Below are 19206 nucleotides of genomic sequence, written 5' to 3'. Positions count from 1 at the left end.
CATGTTATTAACTGCAAGATTTCCACAGCTTTTCTTTTGTTTTTGTGCTCTAAACAGATTGTCTGTTACCAGCCCAGTAGAATAACAAGTTGAAAAAATGTTTTTTTAAGATTATGAATTTTAATGTTTTGTGAATGAACTGAACTCCCCTGTGATTTTGATTCTAGATAGTATGATGTGCAAACTTATCTTGTGTTGCTATCATGTCATTTTTTAAAACATTTTTTACAACAGTTGGCTGAAAATTTTCCTGGCTGCTTTCAGTCTCGGTTTTGCTCTGCTCTGTATGGCAACACACTTGTATCTGTCATTCTACAGGTCGTGGCATTTGTGTGTGTATCTCCTTCCACTCAACTGAGAGAAATAGGAAAGAAATTCGGGGCCAGCAGGCTAGGAGGTTAATGGAACATATGAGACTTGAAACTGTTATGCACCTGTTTTCTTTAAACGTGGCTTTTTTTCCTTTGAAATTATTAATGTTGCATTTGAAAATCCAAAAGTTCGTGCAGTGTTCTCTATATATTCTTTCTCTGAAACATCTCTTTTAGCTCTATAGTGTCTACTCTTCTTGCCCTCATGGATGGACTGGATAATAGAGGTGAAATAGTTGTAATTGGTGCTACAAACAGACTGGATTCTATAGATCCTGCACTCAGGAGACCTGGTCGCTTTGACAGGGAATTTCTTTTCAACTTGCCTGATAAAAAGGTAAAACCTAGAAATGAGATTGGTTAATAAACATCTTTAGGATGTTAAACATTGGAATGCCTGACAGCCAAGCTTATAAAATAAAAGTACACATTCTTGCTTGTAAGAATGTTTAATTAGCAAGACATTTGTGGTACAAACAGATTATATACATGAAGTTGTACTGAACTTCAGATCTTCAGGATAGGTAAATTATTCACAATAAACTTAATTGCTTATCTAAAAACAATGGATTTGTATAATGAACTCTAACTACTTGGAGTTTTGGAAGTTATGATAAGAGAAAATAACTTTTTAAATCTTGTAGACTTCTAAGTATGTAAAAAATGTAGATGCAAAGCCAGACATTATTGTATTGGCAACAGGAACATTTCAGTTCCTTATTCTAGGCTTTCATGAACTCAGACATAATATTTCATGAATTATGCTTAAAATTAAATTTACTTTGTATATTGATAGATGTATTTGGATCCTATAGAATTTTTAGCTGACATTGTTTTGGGATTCGTGTGTATGTGCTGTGCTACTCAGCAACACATTCATTGATGAGGCATTTGACAGTGGAAGCTGTTAATCATAGGTACAGTAATTAAAAATTAAATTATAAACCTGTGGTGATTCCTAATAGAACATGAGTTTTGATGAATTCACATATAATAATGTTGATAAAACAGCAATTAAAATGTACAACATATACTGAAAAAATTACTGCTTATATATAAAATTTTGAGTACTAAGTTCTATTTTATATAGAACTGTCTCTCAGTGATATGTCAAAAACCAGTAAAATAACTTCAGATTCACAAGAATAAATATTATTTTTGTCTAAAATATTATGGATTTGGTTTGCTAATTTTGATCTCTTTTTTTTTTTTTTTAAATCAGGCACGAAAGCACATTTTACAAATTCATACCAGGGATTGGAACCCCAAATTGTCAGATCCTTTCTTAGGAGAACTGGCTGAAAAATGTGTTGGTGAGTGTTATGATGTTAGTACTTTTACTGTAGAAGCTTTCTCTTCTGTGTAAAACTTTGAAGGTATGTTAAATGTATCAAGGTATTTTCTTATCTTTACCTTTCTAAACTTCTGTACTTTGAACAACACTTTTTGTGATAACAAAACATGTTTCTGTCTTACTAAAACACAATATGAGTAGCTAGTAGTCGTTTGGAAATACAACCATGTTTCCTTTCTGTAACATCACTGTCTTTATGCATCCCCTCAAAGAGAAGTAAAATGAGGTCGGAATTGGAATCTTTAGGTAGACTTCCCATTAGATTAGTACATTACAAAAGCGATAGAGACACTTGGGGGTTTTCTGTCTACTTGTTGAGGAAAAAAAATCAGTACTTGTGTGTGTTTTTGGCTTTTGTTTTTTTGTTTGTTTTTTACTTACTGGCATGCTCCCCTCTGATGTAAATCCAACAAACTAACCAGCCTTTCTAAAGATGAATTTTTTTTCAGATTGCTAGCACAGAACAACTTCAAAGTGTAGACATAGGTGGGGGGGCAAAAAAGGGCACCACACCATGAATACATTAAATACACCTTTGGAGCTCCCAAAGACCTGCTGTACTGAATGGAGGTTGGTTGTTCAAGATAAGCCTGCTGTTTAAATCTAATCAGAAATAAGCTCAAATATTTTTATAGTGAATTTAACAGAGGAAATGACCCTTAAGCACACACACCCACAATCTTTTCTCAGCAATTTGTCATGCAAAGATACATCCTCTGTCTACCTTGACAAGCCCTGAAGTTCTCAGAAAAAGGACAGTCTCAAATATCTGTGCTTTGGAATCCAGCACCTCAGAGAATCTAAGAACTTTAAATTGAACATCAGTCCATTCAGTCAGCTACAGTACATCCGAATTATCCTCTTCATCCACAGGGACATCTGTCACCGAAGCAGCATCCCTCCGCTTTTGATGCACAAAGACCTCAACATCTTCTGGTGAGGAGAAAACATAAATATCCAGCAAACTGCAGTTTAAGCTTTGCCGGGCATAAGACAGCACGTGCCAAACCCATTTCGTGTAAAGTCTGCTTGATTTTTGCAAAGACAGTGGTGCTGCATAGTGGGAGAGAGGGGAATAGGTGGGAAAAAACCCAGATGTTTCTTTGAAAATTCTCCTTATTTTTTCATTGAGAACACAATTACGTATTTTAAAATTTCACACAACAGGGAAAGCCATTTGTAGGTTTGATGGGAAGACATTCTTTGTGCTCCATAAAGCCTGTGGGTTTTGTGGAAAAGTTAACTAACAAAAAGAAATACCCTCTTCTGTTTTCCTTGGCTTTCCTTACTCTACAACTACTGTATACTTGATTGTCTCCATTCTGTATCTTGGAATTTAAGTGTTTCCATACATCCAAGTTTAAAAGCTTTTGACTATTACAAGGACTTTTCAAAACAGCAAGTAAGACTGGTTTATCTTCTTCACCTTGAGATTGCCTCATCATTTCTATAAGTGAAATCTGCAGCAACTGAGGATTTAAACAGACTTTCCAGATTCTTTGTGGCCATTACAATTCAGACTCATTGGCACACATACAGTATATATACACCAGTCTACTGTTTCCTCTCGTGTGCAGCTTTTCTTCAAAAACAACTTTCTTCCCAAAAAAACAACACCCCCTCAGTTTCCCCAAGTAAAAGCTGCCCAGACTGGCCAGGCTTTTCACACAGCATGGTTGGTTCCTCTCTCCACTTCAGCAGACTTGATGACACTTAACTCTTAAGCTTTTGGATCCTAAGGAAGAAAACTGTTGAAATACTCTCGAAGGGAAGGACTTTGGGGAAACAGGTGTATGTGTGATTCCGAACTTTTTAAGATCCAGGGGTGTAATTAGAACGAAATCGAAAGGGAAAAGCCTCAGGACTCACAAAAAATAGGTTATTTCCTGAGGGTTGATTTTGTCCTAGGTGTTACAGATTTACATACCTTTTTAGAAGATTTCTATGTATGTGAGAATTAAAGACTTCACTTTGTTGAATGCGATGTGTGTGAGAGGAAATGAAACAGTTTGGGGAGAGCACAGCATTGCTCAGAAGACCACACACTCGTGTCTTATTAGTACCTTCAATAAACACAAGTAATTACTATGTTTTTTCTCCTCACTGGAGATGGGTCCCAGATACCTTGAGCTTTGTAAATCCTTTCTTATCTCTTGTGCTTATTCTCTTCTTCTGAATGGTGACTTTCTGTAGGTAGAGAGACTGTTACCTATGAACTCAGTCTTGTAGGAAACAAAACATTAGCAACCAAAAAAGTGTGAATTCCTCCATCTGTCATCCTGCAGATGAATCTTTTTACAATGTAGTAAGGCTTATTTAAATAAAGTTAAGTAAAATTGTAAAGAAGCAAACTATCACACTCAAAATACTCCATTCTCTGCTTATTATTGCAGGAGCATTTTGTGGCAAAATGATATCTTGTTAGATTTTTCTTTCCCATCCTGATGTAATGATGGAGGGGGAAATTTTGGTATTAGTGTTCATGTTTTTCACAATTCTTTTAAAAAAATGCAATAGTTATTTTTCATCTCTGTCATGCTGAGTTGTTTGCTTAACTCTCTTTCTCTGCAGTCTATTTTAGGAGTTGTAGGAAGTTGAATGACATACATTGGAAGAAGTGGTCAAAATTGTTTCCCTAAACATTTCATTGCTACTTCAGTAGCAATTTGTTGTAGGTTGTTAGGGTGGGTATTAGAAAAAATTTTAAAGAGGACATAATTTCCACACAGCAGAGGTGGAAGAGTAGGGCTTGAAAATGACAGTGATCAAAGTGCATTCTTTGGGAATCTGCATGGGAATCCACTTTTTTGCTGTTCTGCTTTTTGAAAGTTGGACTTCAGAAATGTTTACAGAGTGTGGTGGTGCTGGGTAGAAGAAAATTGGCTACTGGACAAGAATCCTTGTTTTATTCTAAGTTAAGGTGTGAGAGTACATTTTGCCTGGCAAATTGAACATCTTCTGTGAGATGCTTCAAAAATGGAAGCAAATCACTGAACCCTGGGTTTATATTATAGTGTCAATTTGGGTAAAGATAAATTCAGGATATTTACTGATGGCATGATACATTTAATTTTGCTTTGACAGTACTTCACTCATGTTTTTCTTCATCTTGATCAGTGTACATTTGCTTCTTAGGAATAAAAAGCTCTTTAATGTTTCACAAGGTACAGGATTTTTGCAGATTTTTTGTCACTGAAATGGATGTACAGTATGCACAAGAGAGCCCCTCAAAAAGAGACACCAATTATTAGTCTTCAAATGTAATTGCTCCTGAGAAATGAAAAGTAGAAATGGAGACTAATTGTGTATCTGATCACCTGAGAATGTAATTTTAAAAATAGGCTACAGGCTATTATTTCCTAATTTTGCAATTCTTTGGAGATGTACAAGCGGTGATTAAAATGACTTAGAAACTGATATTACAGCATTTATTAATAGAAAACTTGGAAAGGATATAGTACCTGAGCTGCTGAATCTTTTGTCACGAACATACTAAACCAGTTTTTGAGGTGACAGGTATTCAGGGTGCTGTATATCTCCAGCATACCTTTGATTTAAGCTTCAATTTAGTGCTCTCCCCCCACCCTGTCATGTTTTGTTTATTCCAATGTGCTCATTGAATGAGAATAGGGCCAGTTTAAATAGGATTGTGATACCTGACACTTAAAGAACAAAGCAAAATTTAGAGGAAAAACTGATTTTGATTTCTCTGATGCACCTGTAGCTACTGTCTAATAGTTTCACGTGGTTGGAGTGTGCCTGCGTAGTTTTAATTTCATGATATGGCTTAGTTAAAAAAACCCTCACAACATAACCTTAATGCTGGAAATATTTAGTTGTCTGTTGATTAATTAGTGGAGATATCTGAACATGCTTCAAATGTCATGTGTATTTATTTCAAGGTAACGTGGGGATGTGTATTGCTACATATGTTTTAGATAAGTCACTATGGGCTCATCAAATTTAGACAATTGTAGCTACTGACCTTTTTATAAAATTACAAAGCTTGGTGTAAAAATTTCAGAAGTCATCTGATATTTATGGTGATCTTCCATCTGGATTTTTCTTTTTTCTGTATATGAGAAAGAGGTGCAATTTGAAGTCTCATCTAATTTAAATCATCTTTATAGCTGAAGGCTTGCTATCTTTTATTATTATCCTCCAAATTTATATATCTGAGAGATGGACATGGAAGAGTGTCTGTCTTCTGTATTAATTGCTTCCTTTTTTGTTTTTCTACATTGTGTGTAGAATCAGCTTTGTTCCTTATTGCTGTATGGATCTTGTAAAAATAGATATGCCAGCAGCACTGAAAGAACATGAGAGACTAAAAAGAGAGAAGCAAGGCAGGCTCCAGTTTTGGGACTTAGTGCTGCCAAAAGATCAATCATAGTATCACAGAACGGTTTGGAAGGGATGTTAAAGATCATCTAATTCCAACCCCCTGCTGTGGGCAGGGACACCTCTCACTAGACCAGGTTACTCCCAGCCCCATCCAACCTTCAGGAACTTCTCTGGGTGACAGGTTCAAGTGCCTTATAACTAAAGAATTTCTTCCTAATATCCCATCTAAACCTGTCCCCTTCAGCTTAATAAGAAAATAGAGAAGAAAAGGTGCAGAAAGGTGTAAGACCTGGTGGGGAGGAATAAATCTGGTAAAAAAACCAGTTGACTGAGAATAGTTTTAACTAAAGAATTGATTAATTAGCTTCTATAAACACTTTGTTACAAACCCATTAACTTTTATATGGCAGTACCTCAGTGCAACACGTTTTCCTATAGTGACTCTAATTCGCTAAAAGAGTTTTCTCACTGGAATATTGTTTTACAGATTTTGAAAGATAAAGCTATGGTGCCTCAAAATACAGGAGCATGTTAATGTGTCTTGCTGAGAGAGATGGAAAATTTGAAAGCTAATTTCTAGCTCTGGGGAAAACCCCCAAACAATTAGTACTGCAGAAGACACAGAGGTATTAAGTCTCTCAGTATTTCATAATTATCAGATCTGTGTTTTTCAGCAATGATGATTAAGCAATTATAGGTAGCCACCTGTAGATAATTACGAAGAAAGGGTAAATTAAAATTCTAATGCATTTTAATGTCTACTTTTGGTTATATTAGTAAAATTATGAAACTCTTAAACATCTGAAACATTTTTCTTGATAGTAGAAGTTAACATTTTTCCAGTAGTCCAGAGTATACTTTTTTTAACAAGAGATTTCATTTCTTCCATATTCTGTTCATGGAACAGTTTTCTTTATACTGCTCATTTTCTCAGACTGTAAAAGTTTAAAGTTGGTGATGTTCAGTGTAACAAAATTACTTTGCTATTAAAGAACATATTCATGTAGAGATATTAAAGTAAAAAAAGAGGAGAGGGACTAGCCTGTTAAAATTCCACACATGCTTTAGACAATGTTAAAGAAAAGAGCAATGATAGACCTATAACCCAGGACTGAAAATATACTATGTGTCATAGGATATAGTGAAAATGTAGGTAATTTTAACCTCAATGTGGAATTAATTTCTTGTATATTTAATATACCTGTCTAACTTCCTGGTACACAACACTGTCACCAGATTATGACCTAATACCTTTTGACAGATGCTTTATGGACCTTGACAATTAAGTATTACTGATTGTTTTTTAGCCTGAGGCATGTTTGAGACACATGTAGCACAGCATTGCTGTTTTTAATGGAAGATATCTTTGTTTTTGTGTGCACTAGGGTACTGTGGAGCTGACATAAAAGCACTTTGCACTGAGGCTGCCTTGATTGCCCTGAGACGACGCTACCCCCAGATTTACATGAGCAGTCAGAAGCTACAGCTGGATGTTTCCTCAGTAGTTCTCAGTGCGCAGGATTTTTATCATGCAATGCAGAATATTGTGCCTGCTTCCCAACGTGCCGTGACATCTTCAGGACATGCACTGTCTCCTGTGATCAGACCACTCTTGGAACGGACCTTCACTAAACTTCTTGAGGTTTTACACAAGGTGTTCCCTCATGCTGAATTTAGCCAGGGTGACAAAAGTGAAGGTATGTGTGTGGTTTTGCTCTTCTTGCAAGTGCTGTTTCAGTTTGGAAATACTCCAGCTGGCTTTCTTCTCCTACTAGCCTTAAATCTGATGTGTATTTGCATCAGTGTTTTTTGGACATAAATACAGTATCCTTGGATGTTTCCTAGTTATTTTTGCTGATTCCAAGTTGTTGTGGAATCTCATAAACTGACTTTTATAGACCAAGGTCCCAGAGGTGTGAGGGCCATCCAAAGAAAAGGAGAACTCACAAGTAATTTACAATTTAAATAAAAGAAATAATGGAGCATAATCAGAGGCCAGAAAATAAGAAAAATAGATCATTTTACTCAGTGTATTGGGACCTGAAATTGGTCCTGTCCTGAGTGTTGGCCCCCAGTCCTTTGTTTGCTGATGGTGCAAAAGCTTTTGGTAGCTCACAGCTCAGCAGGTGAGACTGTGTTTAGCCAAGATACCTTATCCTGCGTAATGGTCATCTGCTAGTGAAGGAGAAAGTCCTGAGGCTTCCCTTGCTTCTGGTCTGGTGCACTCCTGGCCCTCTGAGTTGATTCTGTTGCCTTAGCAAGTGGAGAACTATTTGCTGTTTTGTCAAGTTAGCTTTTTTTGCCAAATTAGTTAGTAAAATCATTCCCTAAGGGGTCAGTGAATGCCAGAACCCTACTGCAATGGGGGCAATGTGAGTGCACTGAGGAAGCAGGGGATAAGAAGGAATGCAACTGACTGTTTTGATTGGCAGTGAGTCAATATGTTCTGGGTTTTTTTACCCAGCTCTTCTCTTGAGACATACTCTTAATAGTAACCTTGGTCATTTCTTGGAAGTTAAATGTTGAACCAGGTACCTTGTGTTTGATATCTACTTATTCTGACACTGTTTTCTACTGTTCTTACCTGGGGTCACCCTCACCTCACCACCCCAACTCTGTAAATGATAGTTGAGGTTGTGTGTGATTAACTTGCAAATAGCTCATTTATTAAGCAAATGTGTAACAGCCGTGACTTACTTTCCATTCCTGTTCCAGAGCACATTTTCATCCTATAGTCCAGGCAGCTTAAGCTGATCCTTGTGCTGGCTGCTGCAGTTTCTGCAGCCCAGCTGTGCATTTTTACTCTATCCTTTCCACTTTAGTACCTCAGGTTTCTTTGTTAAACCATTTTAGCCAGAAAACTCATCCAAAAATGATGTATTCGTCAGGTCAGTTTTCTGCTGACTGTGGGATAGCTGGAGGTTTTAACAAGAGTTGTAGTTGGCCAGAGATAGGCCCTGGGAGCCCTAGTGGTGGGTAAGGAGAATTGAGCTGGCTTACAGCTACAGTTAGATCCTATTAGGCCCCCTCGATTGTATTAGGCTCTCATAACCAAAGTTGTTTAAGATGCTTAAGTCTCTCTGTAATACTGTTAACCTGTTGGTAACACCCAGTTTAGAGACTGTCATTACGGTTGAAGAATTGGTGTCTCCCTCTTTCTTGTAAAGTTCTAGTTCAGAATATCTTCTTTGGTTACATTCTGTATATTCCTGTTTATTGCTACTCATTACTGCTAACAAAATGAGTTTGGAAACATTAATTGATTTAAATAGTAATTTTACTAGATAATGTGCTGCTGTGGATACTTATAAGTATTTTTAGATATTCAGTTTTGAAGATACATGAACTAAGGTTTCTTTTAACATTTTCTTTTACCTTAGTTTTTCTTCTTACTTCCTTAAATCCAAGAAAATATTGAATAAGTTTAATCTTTGTTAAAATCAGAAAAATCCACTTTCAGGTACAATGAATAAATGTAAATGTAGATTATACATTAGGGCTTCAAATTTTCTTGGATTCAAAGCCAGGTATATAGGAGATGCTTACTGGTGTGCTTACAATCTGCACATCTAGTTTTCTGCTTTGCACTAACAATTACTGTTTCTTGTAATTCAGTGAGTCAGATGCTCAAGCAAAGGATGTCACAGAGTCTTGATGCTTGGGAGTAAAAGATTATTTTAAAATAATTATCTGTTTTAGGAAGCAAAAGCTGTATCCAGTACATGAGCATAGGACTTACCCTATGGCCTGCATCTGGTATACTGGAAATTCTGTGTGTTTAGGGGCTGTAATGAGCCCAGCGTTAGGAGGCCTATGTCTAGCTGGTTTGAAGGTCTCTGTCTGTAGCTGTAGCTAAACGTCCAGCAGCTTCTATGCTGGGTTTTCATGCTGTGGACTAGCTTTTGGCCACTGGCTGGAGTCTGCAAGCCTTTTTCATCTTTGCTTCCCGAGGAATGATTGTATTTGCTTCCCGAGGAATGGCTGTATCACACCCTCACAAGGATTGTGGGATGTCCTCATCCCATGCCAGCAGAATATTTTTCCTACCCAGCCTACTCTGAATCCAGTTTCTTACATCACACAGCCAACTAAGGGAACTTCTATTGCCTCTTTACATTTTTTCCTGTGACCCCGTGGCTAGATGCACTGTCCTTAGGTGGCATCTTCACCCAGCACTTAATGCTGCCTTGAAGGTGATTCCGTTGTCCTGTGATGATGATTTGATCTGTGTAGCATGACCTGTGCCATAGCTTTATGTAAATCCACAAATCATGCAGTATTTTTGAGAGTAACACTTTTATCTCTCTGTATTTCACTGTATTAGCAAAGAAATTAAAATAGGTAAAGATATAGTAAATGAACATGGAATGCATTGAACTGATTTTGATAAAAAGTAATTTGATATTCTTTGCCAGATTATCAGAGGGTGAAAAACAATTCTTCATAAACATACATTGTCTAGGTAGTCATGCTGAGAATAATTTTGGAAGAAGTGTACCTGTGAGAATTTGGACACTTAGAACAAATAAATAAGTACAAAATTCTCCATAGGCTGAGGAATTACAAATTTTATGACTCTATCGTTGAAAAAACCTCCAGCTGTGAAATAAAACCAAAGGAAACATTTCATAACAAGTTAAACTTTTCTGTATTTGAGTTGGTCAACTTGGTGGTTTAAAAAAATAAGTTGTAATTATTATTAGACTTCTACAGTATTTAATTTGTTTTGGTTTTTGAAGTAATAAGTACTTATTATTCTGATTTCTGATATTTAGACAGTTTTAACTAATTTCTTCTGCATTTGAAGATTTATTATAATTGACACAAAATTGTAATGTCTTTTCTTGTTTGTTGTACATGTACTTAAAAGTAATAAAGTTCTAATTAATACATCTCTTGGAACAGATGTACCAAGTCTAATATTAGATGATAGTGAAGATGAGAATGCTTCATCAATTTTTGAGACGAGCTGTCACTCAGGATCACCAAAGAAACAGTCATCAGCTGCTATACATAAACCCTACCTTCATTTTACAATGTGAGTGTCCCTCTAAATGCATATAACCAGATAGATGAAACCATGAAATTCCTACATCAGGAGAGCTAAGGAAGACATTCTTTTGCTTTCGGGTGGCAGTGGTGTTCTGTGATGGAAACATCTAAGTGGATGGTCAAGAGTTCCAGATATGGGAATGTTCTTAGGAAAGGCCATGTCCTGCAGTAATTAACAATAATTAACGTTTCTTTGTTTTATGTTAAGAATATTTTTAGACTACTTTATGTGATGGTTTCTGCAGGGAGTTTGCCGAATGAATAAATAGAAGTTAGAAAAACTGTTCATTAGTGGTACCGTTTCGTAGAGCCATCTTGTGGAAAACTGCTAAAATTTTTGTGCTAAATAGTAATGCCAGATCAGAATTTATGGAGCTTAAAAATAAGGATTTAAGTTCAAATAGTTGGAGGTACATAGTCAAGTATTTTAATGCCAAATTTAAGCTTTTGTTGTGAGGTTGTGAAGGAGGAAGCCAAAAGGAAAACAATATGTATTTGAGTGGATGTGTGTCTAAATAAGAGAATCTGGAAGAGTATATTTTCTGGGCGTTTTTAATTGTTATCTGTATATGTAACCACCACCACCAGAACTGAAAAGCTGAAGGTCAGCAGTGTTCATTGTTGTTCCAAAATGTTTAACATGAAGTAAGACCAGCCAGTCTTGTTTCACTGCCCGAGCTGACTGATGTGCAGATAAAAATACCTTGATGAGACAAAATGCAAATTAATTAAAAACTTTCTTGTTTTATAATCAGTTTTCTATCAGTGGAATAGAATTTTAATGGAAGAACTTAATACTTCTCTCTTCATGTCTCATTTATCCCCAAAACAGGGCAAAATCCCCCAAAAGAATCAAACAAAAAAATCCCAAAACCCCTTCTATGGACTGCTGAGAATTTCTTCTCAACAACAAAAAAAAACTAGCAAAAAGTTTAGCTTTAGAGTTTTTCCTTTACAGTCTTCCTTCTGTCTGGAAATCTACTGAATAGAAATGTGTGAATATGCTAGAATACGAGATGAATAGTCATTTTATTCAATCCTACTTCAAATCCTCTTTCTTAAATAAACAAACTGTTGAAATGTTCAGTGCTTCTTGAAAATCTTGGGCAGCACTTAAGGGATGAAAGGATTGACCTGGGATTCCTGAGGCTACTGAAGAGATACTTTAGTAGTTAGGACTGAACTAGACATGATTAAATTGCTGTCTTTACTGTAAGTCCATTAAGTCTTTTAATATGATCAAGGAATTAGTTTTAAATAAATGAGTTGTAATGAAAATTGTCATGAATTTAATATTATGCATAACTTTGCACAGATGAGTTTGAATTAAATGGTTGTGAAACCAAAGGTAAGACAAAACTTGAGTTATTGGGACTTGAAGTAATGTTGAGGGATAGTTGAGTTAGTTGAATCTTTTTAGGCTGTTTTAGGAAGCTATTACCCATTACTGAAAGTCTTCTAGACTCTAAAATAATCTTATATATATCCATCCACTGATAACATTGGTGTGTTAATTGACTTCTGTGATTGTTATTCTGTTGCAGGTCAGCTTATCACCAGCCAACCTCTTACAGACCGAGATTACTGCTCTCTGGAGAAAGAGGTTCGGGTCAGACTTCGCACCTTGCTCCAGCACTATTGCACACTCTGGAAAAATTCTCTGTACACAGGCTAGACCTGCCAGCTCTTTATTCAGTCAGTGCCAAAACACCTGAAGAGTCATGTGCACAGGTGACATTTCAGATTTCTCTTGTAATGAGTCAATTATGTAACTCTGTAAAAGATTAGTTGCACCAATGTAAAGGCAGCCAGGTGGAATGTAACCTAAAATCCAGATTTTCATAGACTCCTTCTATTTTCATGTTTAAAATAAAGAGGTCTCTAGAGGGTGATGGAGAACTCTAGTTCTAGTGAGAGTAATTACATTTTTAACCTGCCCCCTCATCACATACCTAATACCAAGTAATCTTAGTCTTGGTATTTGGTGCCTGATATTCATTTTATTCACTTGTATATGAATTGATATGCTGTGGTTCTAGATTCACTTGCTTAGTTTTAAATGTTTTAGGCTTCAAAACAGTTGGCAGTGGATTTTGTATGGATTTCAAATCAGTTGAATCTTCATCTCGATCAGTTAATAGCGAGTTTTTAAAACATACATGACAAGTAGTTGCTCTGTGCTCCCTGGCATATTGACGTAAGATAATTGAAAGCTACAACCAAGAGTCACAAACACTTGTTTAGAAAGTCTTTAGCATTAGATAATTTTATTCTGGTGGAACATTTGTCTATAAAATACCACAAACATGAGTCATTTCCTAATTCGCAAAAATTTTGTTACTCACAATTGATACTAACAATTATTTCCTTAGTTTATATATCCCTGTTTCTTTTAATTAGATCTTTCGTGAAGCTCGAAGGACAGTACCAAGTATAGTTTACATGCCTCATATTGGTGATTGGTGGGAAGCTGTCAGTGAAACTGTGAGAGCTACTTTCCTAACTCTGCTGCAAGATATACCATCTTTCTCCCCTATATTTCTACTGTCTACCTCTGAGTCCATGTTTAGTGAATTGCCTGAAGAGGTAAGTTATTGAGGAAGGAGATGTTGTTAGGGAGTTCTGTGCTCTTCAGAATGTTTTGGTCATGTAAAACCACTTTGTTTTGTAATGGTTTTCTAACTTAATTTAATATATGTCAAACTGAAAATGTAGTATTAATTGAATGTTTGCAGTTTTCCTTAATGAGGTCTATATGTCCATATTACTGATTTTTCATAAGCTCCATGCTACTCTGATGAGAAGACAAAATTATTAATTTTGTCTGTTGTTTATATTGGTAAATTACTGCATTATAATTAAATGCAGATTAATATAAAGACCTGACCTTTAGCTTTATGTCTTCTGAGGCTCAGGATGAGGGAGGGAAGTTCCTTTTTTTTTTTCCCTCAACATTTTTTTTTACTCTTTTTTTTTTTCTCCTGCCCTTTCTCTTCCTTTCACTGCAGAGGTGGCCATTGTTAAGATTGTGGGATACTGCAGGTTTAGTTACTATTCAGTGAGAATTACAAATATTGTTTTACCTTTACTGTAAACACCACTTTAGGTAGAGCTTACTATCTTCTGTCCTGTGGCTGATTTTGGAAAGTTTGTGACTAGTGTTTTGATATGGTCATTGATCATGTATTTCTGAGTGGGGACTCAATTTTCCGATATTTTTTTCCCTAGGTGAAATGTATTTTCAGAATCCAGTACGAAGAGGTTTTTTATATTCAAAGACCAAGTGAAGAAGACAGATTGCGATTTTTCAAAGGCTTAATTCTTGATGAGGCAGCAATGCCCCCACCAAGAAGGAAACAGGCTGGTAAACTAAGTTACAGTAAAACCAATTATAATGTGATCTGAATGTTTTATTTTGTGTTACGTTCCTTTTTAAAAAGGTGTGGGTAATTAACATGTGGCAGTATTAATCGGTGCCCAGAATAAGTTTCATAGTTAGAGTTAACAGTTTTGGAAGACGGAGAGCTGTGGGGTTAAGGATGCAGTGATAGTTAGATCCATGAGGCAGATTAAATTTATATGGTGGAATTTGAAGTGGCATAATCCCGAAAGCCACGGTGTTGTTAATATTTCCATTGTCTGACTTCTTGGTTTTTTCCCTAGCTCTTCGTGCTCTGGAAGTTCTTCCTCTTGCACTGCCATGTCCTGCCCGGGAGCTGTCAGAGGCAGAGAAACAGCGGATGGAGGACCAGGAAGAGAACACGTTGCGAGAGCTGCGGTTGTTTCTCAGGGATGTTACCAAGAGGCTGGCCACAGACAAGCGCTTTAACATCTTCAGCAAACCGGTGGATATTGAAGAGGTCTTGTTTCAGTAATGTGCAAACAATGAAGTTGAAGCTATTAGAAAAAGAATATAAATTAAAAAAGGGAACGGTTAAGTTAGTAAGAAAAATAGATGTTTGATCCATGATCTTTCCAGTCTAGAGTGTTGATTTTTTAGCTGGTGAGATAGTCACAGCCTCATCATCGTGATGCAAAGATTTGGAGTATGTTCTATTGCCAGTGACCTGTTGAAAGCCCTTGTGCATTCCTCTCAGTTTTATAACTGAAACCAGCATTTTAAAATGCCAACATTCCTATCCCTACCAGTGCTCCTGAAATATTTGATACTGTAGATATAATTCTTTAATAAAAGCTTTTACAGCATTGTAATCATAGACATGATAATATTGGGAAAGTGATCTGTGTTCTGTAATGTATTCAGCATTAATAGTATTGTTGAATAATTTCAGCAGTAATGCTTGTGGCTGCCATTAATCACAGCTGGTAGCACATTATAAGGCATTAACTGGTCGATTATGGAGTGTGTGCACCTAACTGATGAGACAGTTCGATCTGCAAATCTATTTTCAGGTGCTGCTGTATGAATAGGATTGTGTTTGTCTGACTTTGAGATCAGATGCTGGCCCACTGCAAGCTTTGCACAGGCTTGCTAACTGAAAAAAATATTCCTTAATTGCTTCTAAAGAGAGAAACCTCTCTTTTGGAAGACATTAAGATAATATGGGACATTAAAAATCCAGCACTGTAAAAAGCAGATTTGGAGTGTAAATTCCTTGCAGGGTGGAACAGGTATCTCTTATGGGCTCATGCAGTAGTCCTCTCTTAACTTGACCTTTCCATATTGTTTGGTAGCTGACAGCTTTTGAAAGACTGGCAAAAGCTGTTTAACATGGCAACTTATGGTGTGAGCATAGTCTGAGCAGTAATTTGGTTTGGTTTTTCTTACGGAACTGTTTGGGAGGTCCATTATTGTAGGAAACTCCTCTGCGTGTAGTAGAGGTATTTTCTTTCCCCAGAGCATTTGTGGTGTAAACTTACATGAATAAGAGCACATAAGGAAAGAACTGAAACGTGTCCTTGTTTTCTAGATGGAGAGAATCGAAATGTGAATTTGTTATTTAAACCCTTGCCAGAAACTCTGCTAGTATATCACAGCACTAGAAATCAAATGTAACCCTCTACGTCCCACCTGATCCATTTAAGAACAGGACTAGCCTTTCCTTTTGTACAACAGACTCTGTTGTACAGTCTACTTGACTTCCTTAGGAAAAGTTAGTTTCACTCCTGCTTGCATTGCAGAGAATGTGTGATAAGTCAAGGATTTTTCTGGCTAATTCAGCAGTAACATTTACAGGTTCCAGTGAAGATTTTCTCATGCTAAAAGAAAAGGATGTCTGTGGCTTGGCTTTCCAATCTCTGAACTAGTTATCATCATGTTTCCATGCAGGGAGACAAAAAGAGAATTTTCACCATTTTAATTTTTCATAATAAATTTCAATGCCTGTATTTAAGGAATTAGGTGACAGATTGCTGTCCACTGAAGTAATCCATTATTGTTAGTTTATGCTGTAATATATGTCTACAGGCACTATATTAAAAAATAAATTCTTAGGAGCCGTTATGGCTTGATCTGAATATCTGTTTAACTCTTCAGGGCTTTGGCAGTTCCCATCATATGTGGGTGATTTTCAGAAGAAAAAATGCAGTACTGTTTCAGAGACTGCCAGTGTTTTTAATTAATCACACTGAAACATTCAAATGTAGTTTTTTTTTCCTCGAAGTAAATAACAAATTCATAGGTTTGGTTTTTTTTTGGTGAACTTTGTTACAGCAGCTGTGCTGATGCATTTGACTATCTAGCTTGAGACCCATATGGTACCATTAATTATGTTAAACACTTTTTAGTGTACCCTGGTGGTTGCTGAATCTCCAGTTACGATCTAAGCTCATCGTAAACTGTGACACAAGGCTTTTTCTTTACACTGTCCTTCTGTACAGTCAATCTAATGTCTGCAATCAGTAAAACCTGACTTTTCTTTGTTAAATGAGTGATTGAAGGAAGTATTTAATAGAAGACATTTAAAAGCTGATAATTTGACTGTTCGGTTAATTGAGAACTTTACCTACAAGGTGAACAAACTAGAGCTTCCCTAATTTTTCCTAGTGTTTCAAGTTAGGGTGATGGTTTTTGCCCTTTCAGTCCAAGACAGTGTTATAAAACTATAAAAAACTATAAATAAATCAGTCTAAAATAAAAAATACATTTACATTAAAATGTGTTGCCTCAACAATACTGTTAAATTAATTTTGAGAAATGAATTGGTGACTTACTGAAGAAAAAGTAGCTTTGGAAATCCTCTGTTTTTAGTCTGATACAACTTCTGTTTTCAACATAAATTTGTTTAAAAATCAAAATGTCTGGTTAATGTCTTAGAGCTATGCATGTGGAATGAATCCAAGGATAAAAGATGTGAACTTGTCAGTGTTCAAATGGAATGCATATGGTCCTGTGTCATTTCTGTGTGCTGTTTGTTTGTAGGTTTCAGATTACCTTGAAGTTATCAAAGAGCCAATGGACCTATCAACAGTAATAACCAAAATTGATAAACACAACTATTTAACAGCCAAGGATTTTCTAACAGACATTGACCTGATCTGCAGTAATGCATTGGAGTACAATCCAGACAAAGACCCTGGAGGTGAGAACCTGCTTTGTTTTGGCCTATCTAAACCTGAAAGCTTGGTATTTAAATCCTGTGTTTGGTTGCTATTCAGGCATTTAAAGAAACTGCATGCTATGTGATAATTAGGATAAGCAAGTCCTAAGAGTCTTTGGTTTTAGTATTCTGAGGCATATAGTGCACTGGGGGACCTTACAAGAGCAGGAGAACTACAGCATTCAGAGTTGTTTTCTAATAAATTAGGTTTTGTAGTTCCGTTTCGAATTTGATAGCTCCTTTTCAGTGAATAGACTTTGTGTATGCAACAAACCCCACCGTAATTTGGAGAGCTCTGTAGAGAATCCTGCACACAATCTGGCAGTGGCCTGCTGTATTTCCATATTGGCTTAGAACATGAAATTCATACACAGAAATTAAAGTCTATGTATTTGGGGATAGAAATAAAACAGGATAAATCACCAGGCAAGGAAGTCAGTTGCAGCTGATTAGGAGAGATTAGGCAGTACTGTCTTGACAAAGTGTGATGGGATGCTTTCAATTAAAATGGAATTTGTAGACTGAAATGCATGTAAAAGCTGTTCACGCTTCAAACTAAGGAAAGAACATCTTGTGTGCTCTTTGCTAGGGCTGCCTTACAGTGCACATTGCCAAAAGAAAGCCTTTCAGCTGGCAGCTTCAAGTGTCATCAATAAAATAACATCAACAAAACCCCCTCTTTTAATGTAGTTGTATTTAACATATGATATACTTGGAGGTCGGGGTTCATCCACAAATGTAGTCCAATGTGTTAAAAAGTTTTTTATGAAATCTCGTGAAATTGTTTTACCATTTTCTGTATTTTCACTTCTCAAATTTTTGATTTTCTGAGGCATTTGCAAGTGTCTCATGTGGACTAGATGCAGTATAGTCTGGTCAAACACTTAGACTTGTTTTGCATTGCCTTTTGAACCCAGTACTGGTTCATATCTGTAGATGATCAACTATTTCTTCAGTTTATGATGCATTTTGTTTTGCAACTAAGAAAGTCCACTGCTAATACACAGCAAAAGGTTTTCTGTGTTCTTGATAACACACTTTTGAGGACTTCTAAGGTGTGATTGATATGAACTAATGAAAGCCCTTGAGGGGCACTTGGGATTCTAAGTGTATCTGAAGAGCACCTGTTTAGGGATATTTTGATTTTTCCTTGCTGTCAGAACTGAGCTGGGAGAAATTGATCTGGCTCTATCTAGGTTCAGTTTTGGATTGGAGGTAATGAAATATAGTTCTGTCCTCTACTGTTAACAACAGTATGATGCATTGCCCTTCTGGCATACAGGATTTCTTGAGCTATTGTGTGAACACACTGCTGAAACAGCACACCATGGCTATTCTGAGGAAGCATTCCATGCATTCAGATGCGTGCATTAACTGAATATTAACCTATAAATGTTCACATGCTTTAGAGCTGGGCAAATATGCTTCCCTCTGCTTCATGCTTGAATTTGCAGAAGAATCATACTGTACCTGCTTCCGTCCTGTCGTTAAGCTGGCAAAGCAGTGAGAGTACCAGGCTAACTGG

At 36.5% G+C, this 19206-nt stretch overlaps 1 protein-coding gene across 3 annotated transcripts in view; it reads left to right on the top strand.

Annotated features, from left to right (window-relative positions):
• The window catches only part of ATAD2B (ATPase family, AAA domain containing 2B), a 75152-nt gene that overhangs the window by 30256 nt on the left and 25690 nt on the right, over window positions 1-19206 (top strand). For 2 of the 3 annotated variants that reach the window (XM_017813023.1, XM_017813025.1), the window contains 9 exons: window positions 549-708; window positions 1594-1684; window positions 7455-7766; window positions 10975-11107; window positions 12666-12852; window positions 13522-13707; window positions 14350-14485; window positions 14785-14981; window positions 17504-17663. In XM_017813023.1, coding sequence (XP_017668512.1) covers window positions 549-708; window positions 1594-1684; window positions 7455-7766; window positions 10975-11107; window positions 12666-12852; window positions 13522-13707; window positions 14350-14485; window positions 14785-14981; window positions 17504-17663 — 1562 coding nt within the window. The remainder of the gene's footprint in view (window positions 1-548; window positions 709-1593; window positions 1685-7454; window positions 7767-10974; window positions 11108-12665; window positions 12853-13521; window positions 13708-14349; window positions 14486-14784; window positions 14982-17503; window positions 17664-19206) is intronic. The other variant, XM_017813024.1, reaches the window with a different exon arrangement.

The sequence above is a fragment of the Lepidothrix coronata genome, unplaced genomic scaffold (assembly GCF_001604755.1).
Source record: "Lepidothrix coronata isolate B3197 unplaced genomic scaffold, Lepidothrix_coronata-1.0 Scaffold39, whole genome shotgun sequence".
Lineage (NCBI taxonomy): Eukaryota > Metazoa > Chordata > Aves > Passeriformes > Pipridae > Lepidothrix > Lepidothrix coronata.
This window is presented reverse-complemented; position numbering and strand designations above follow the sequence as displayed.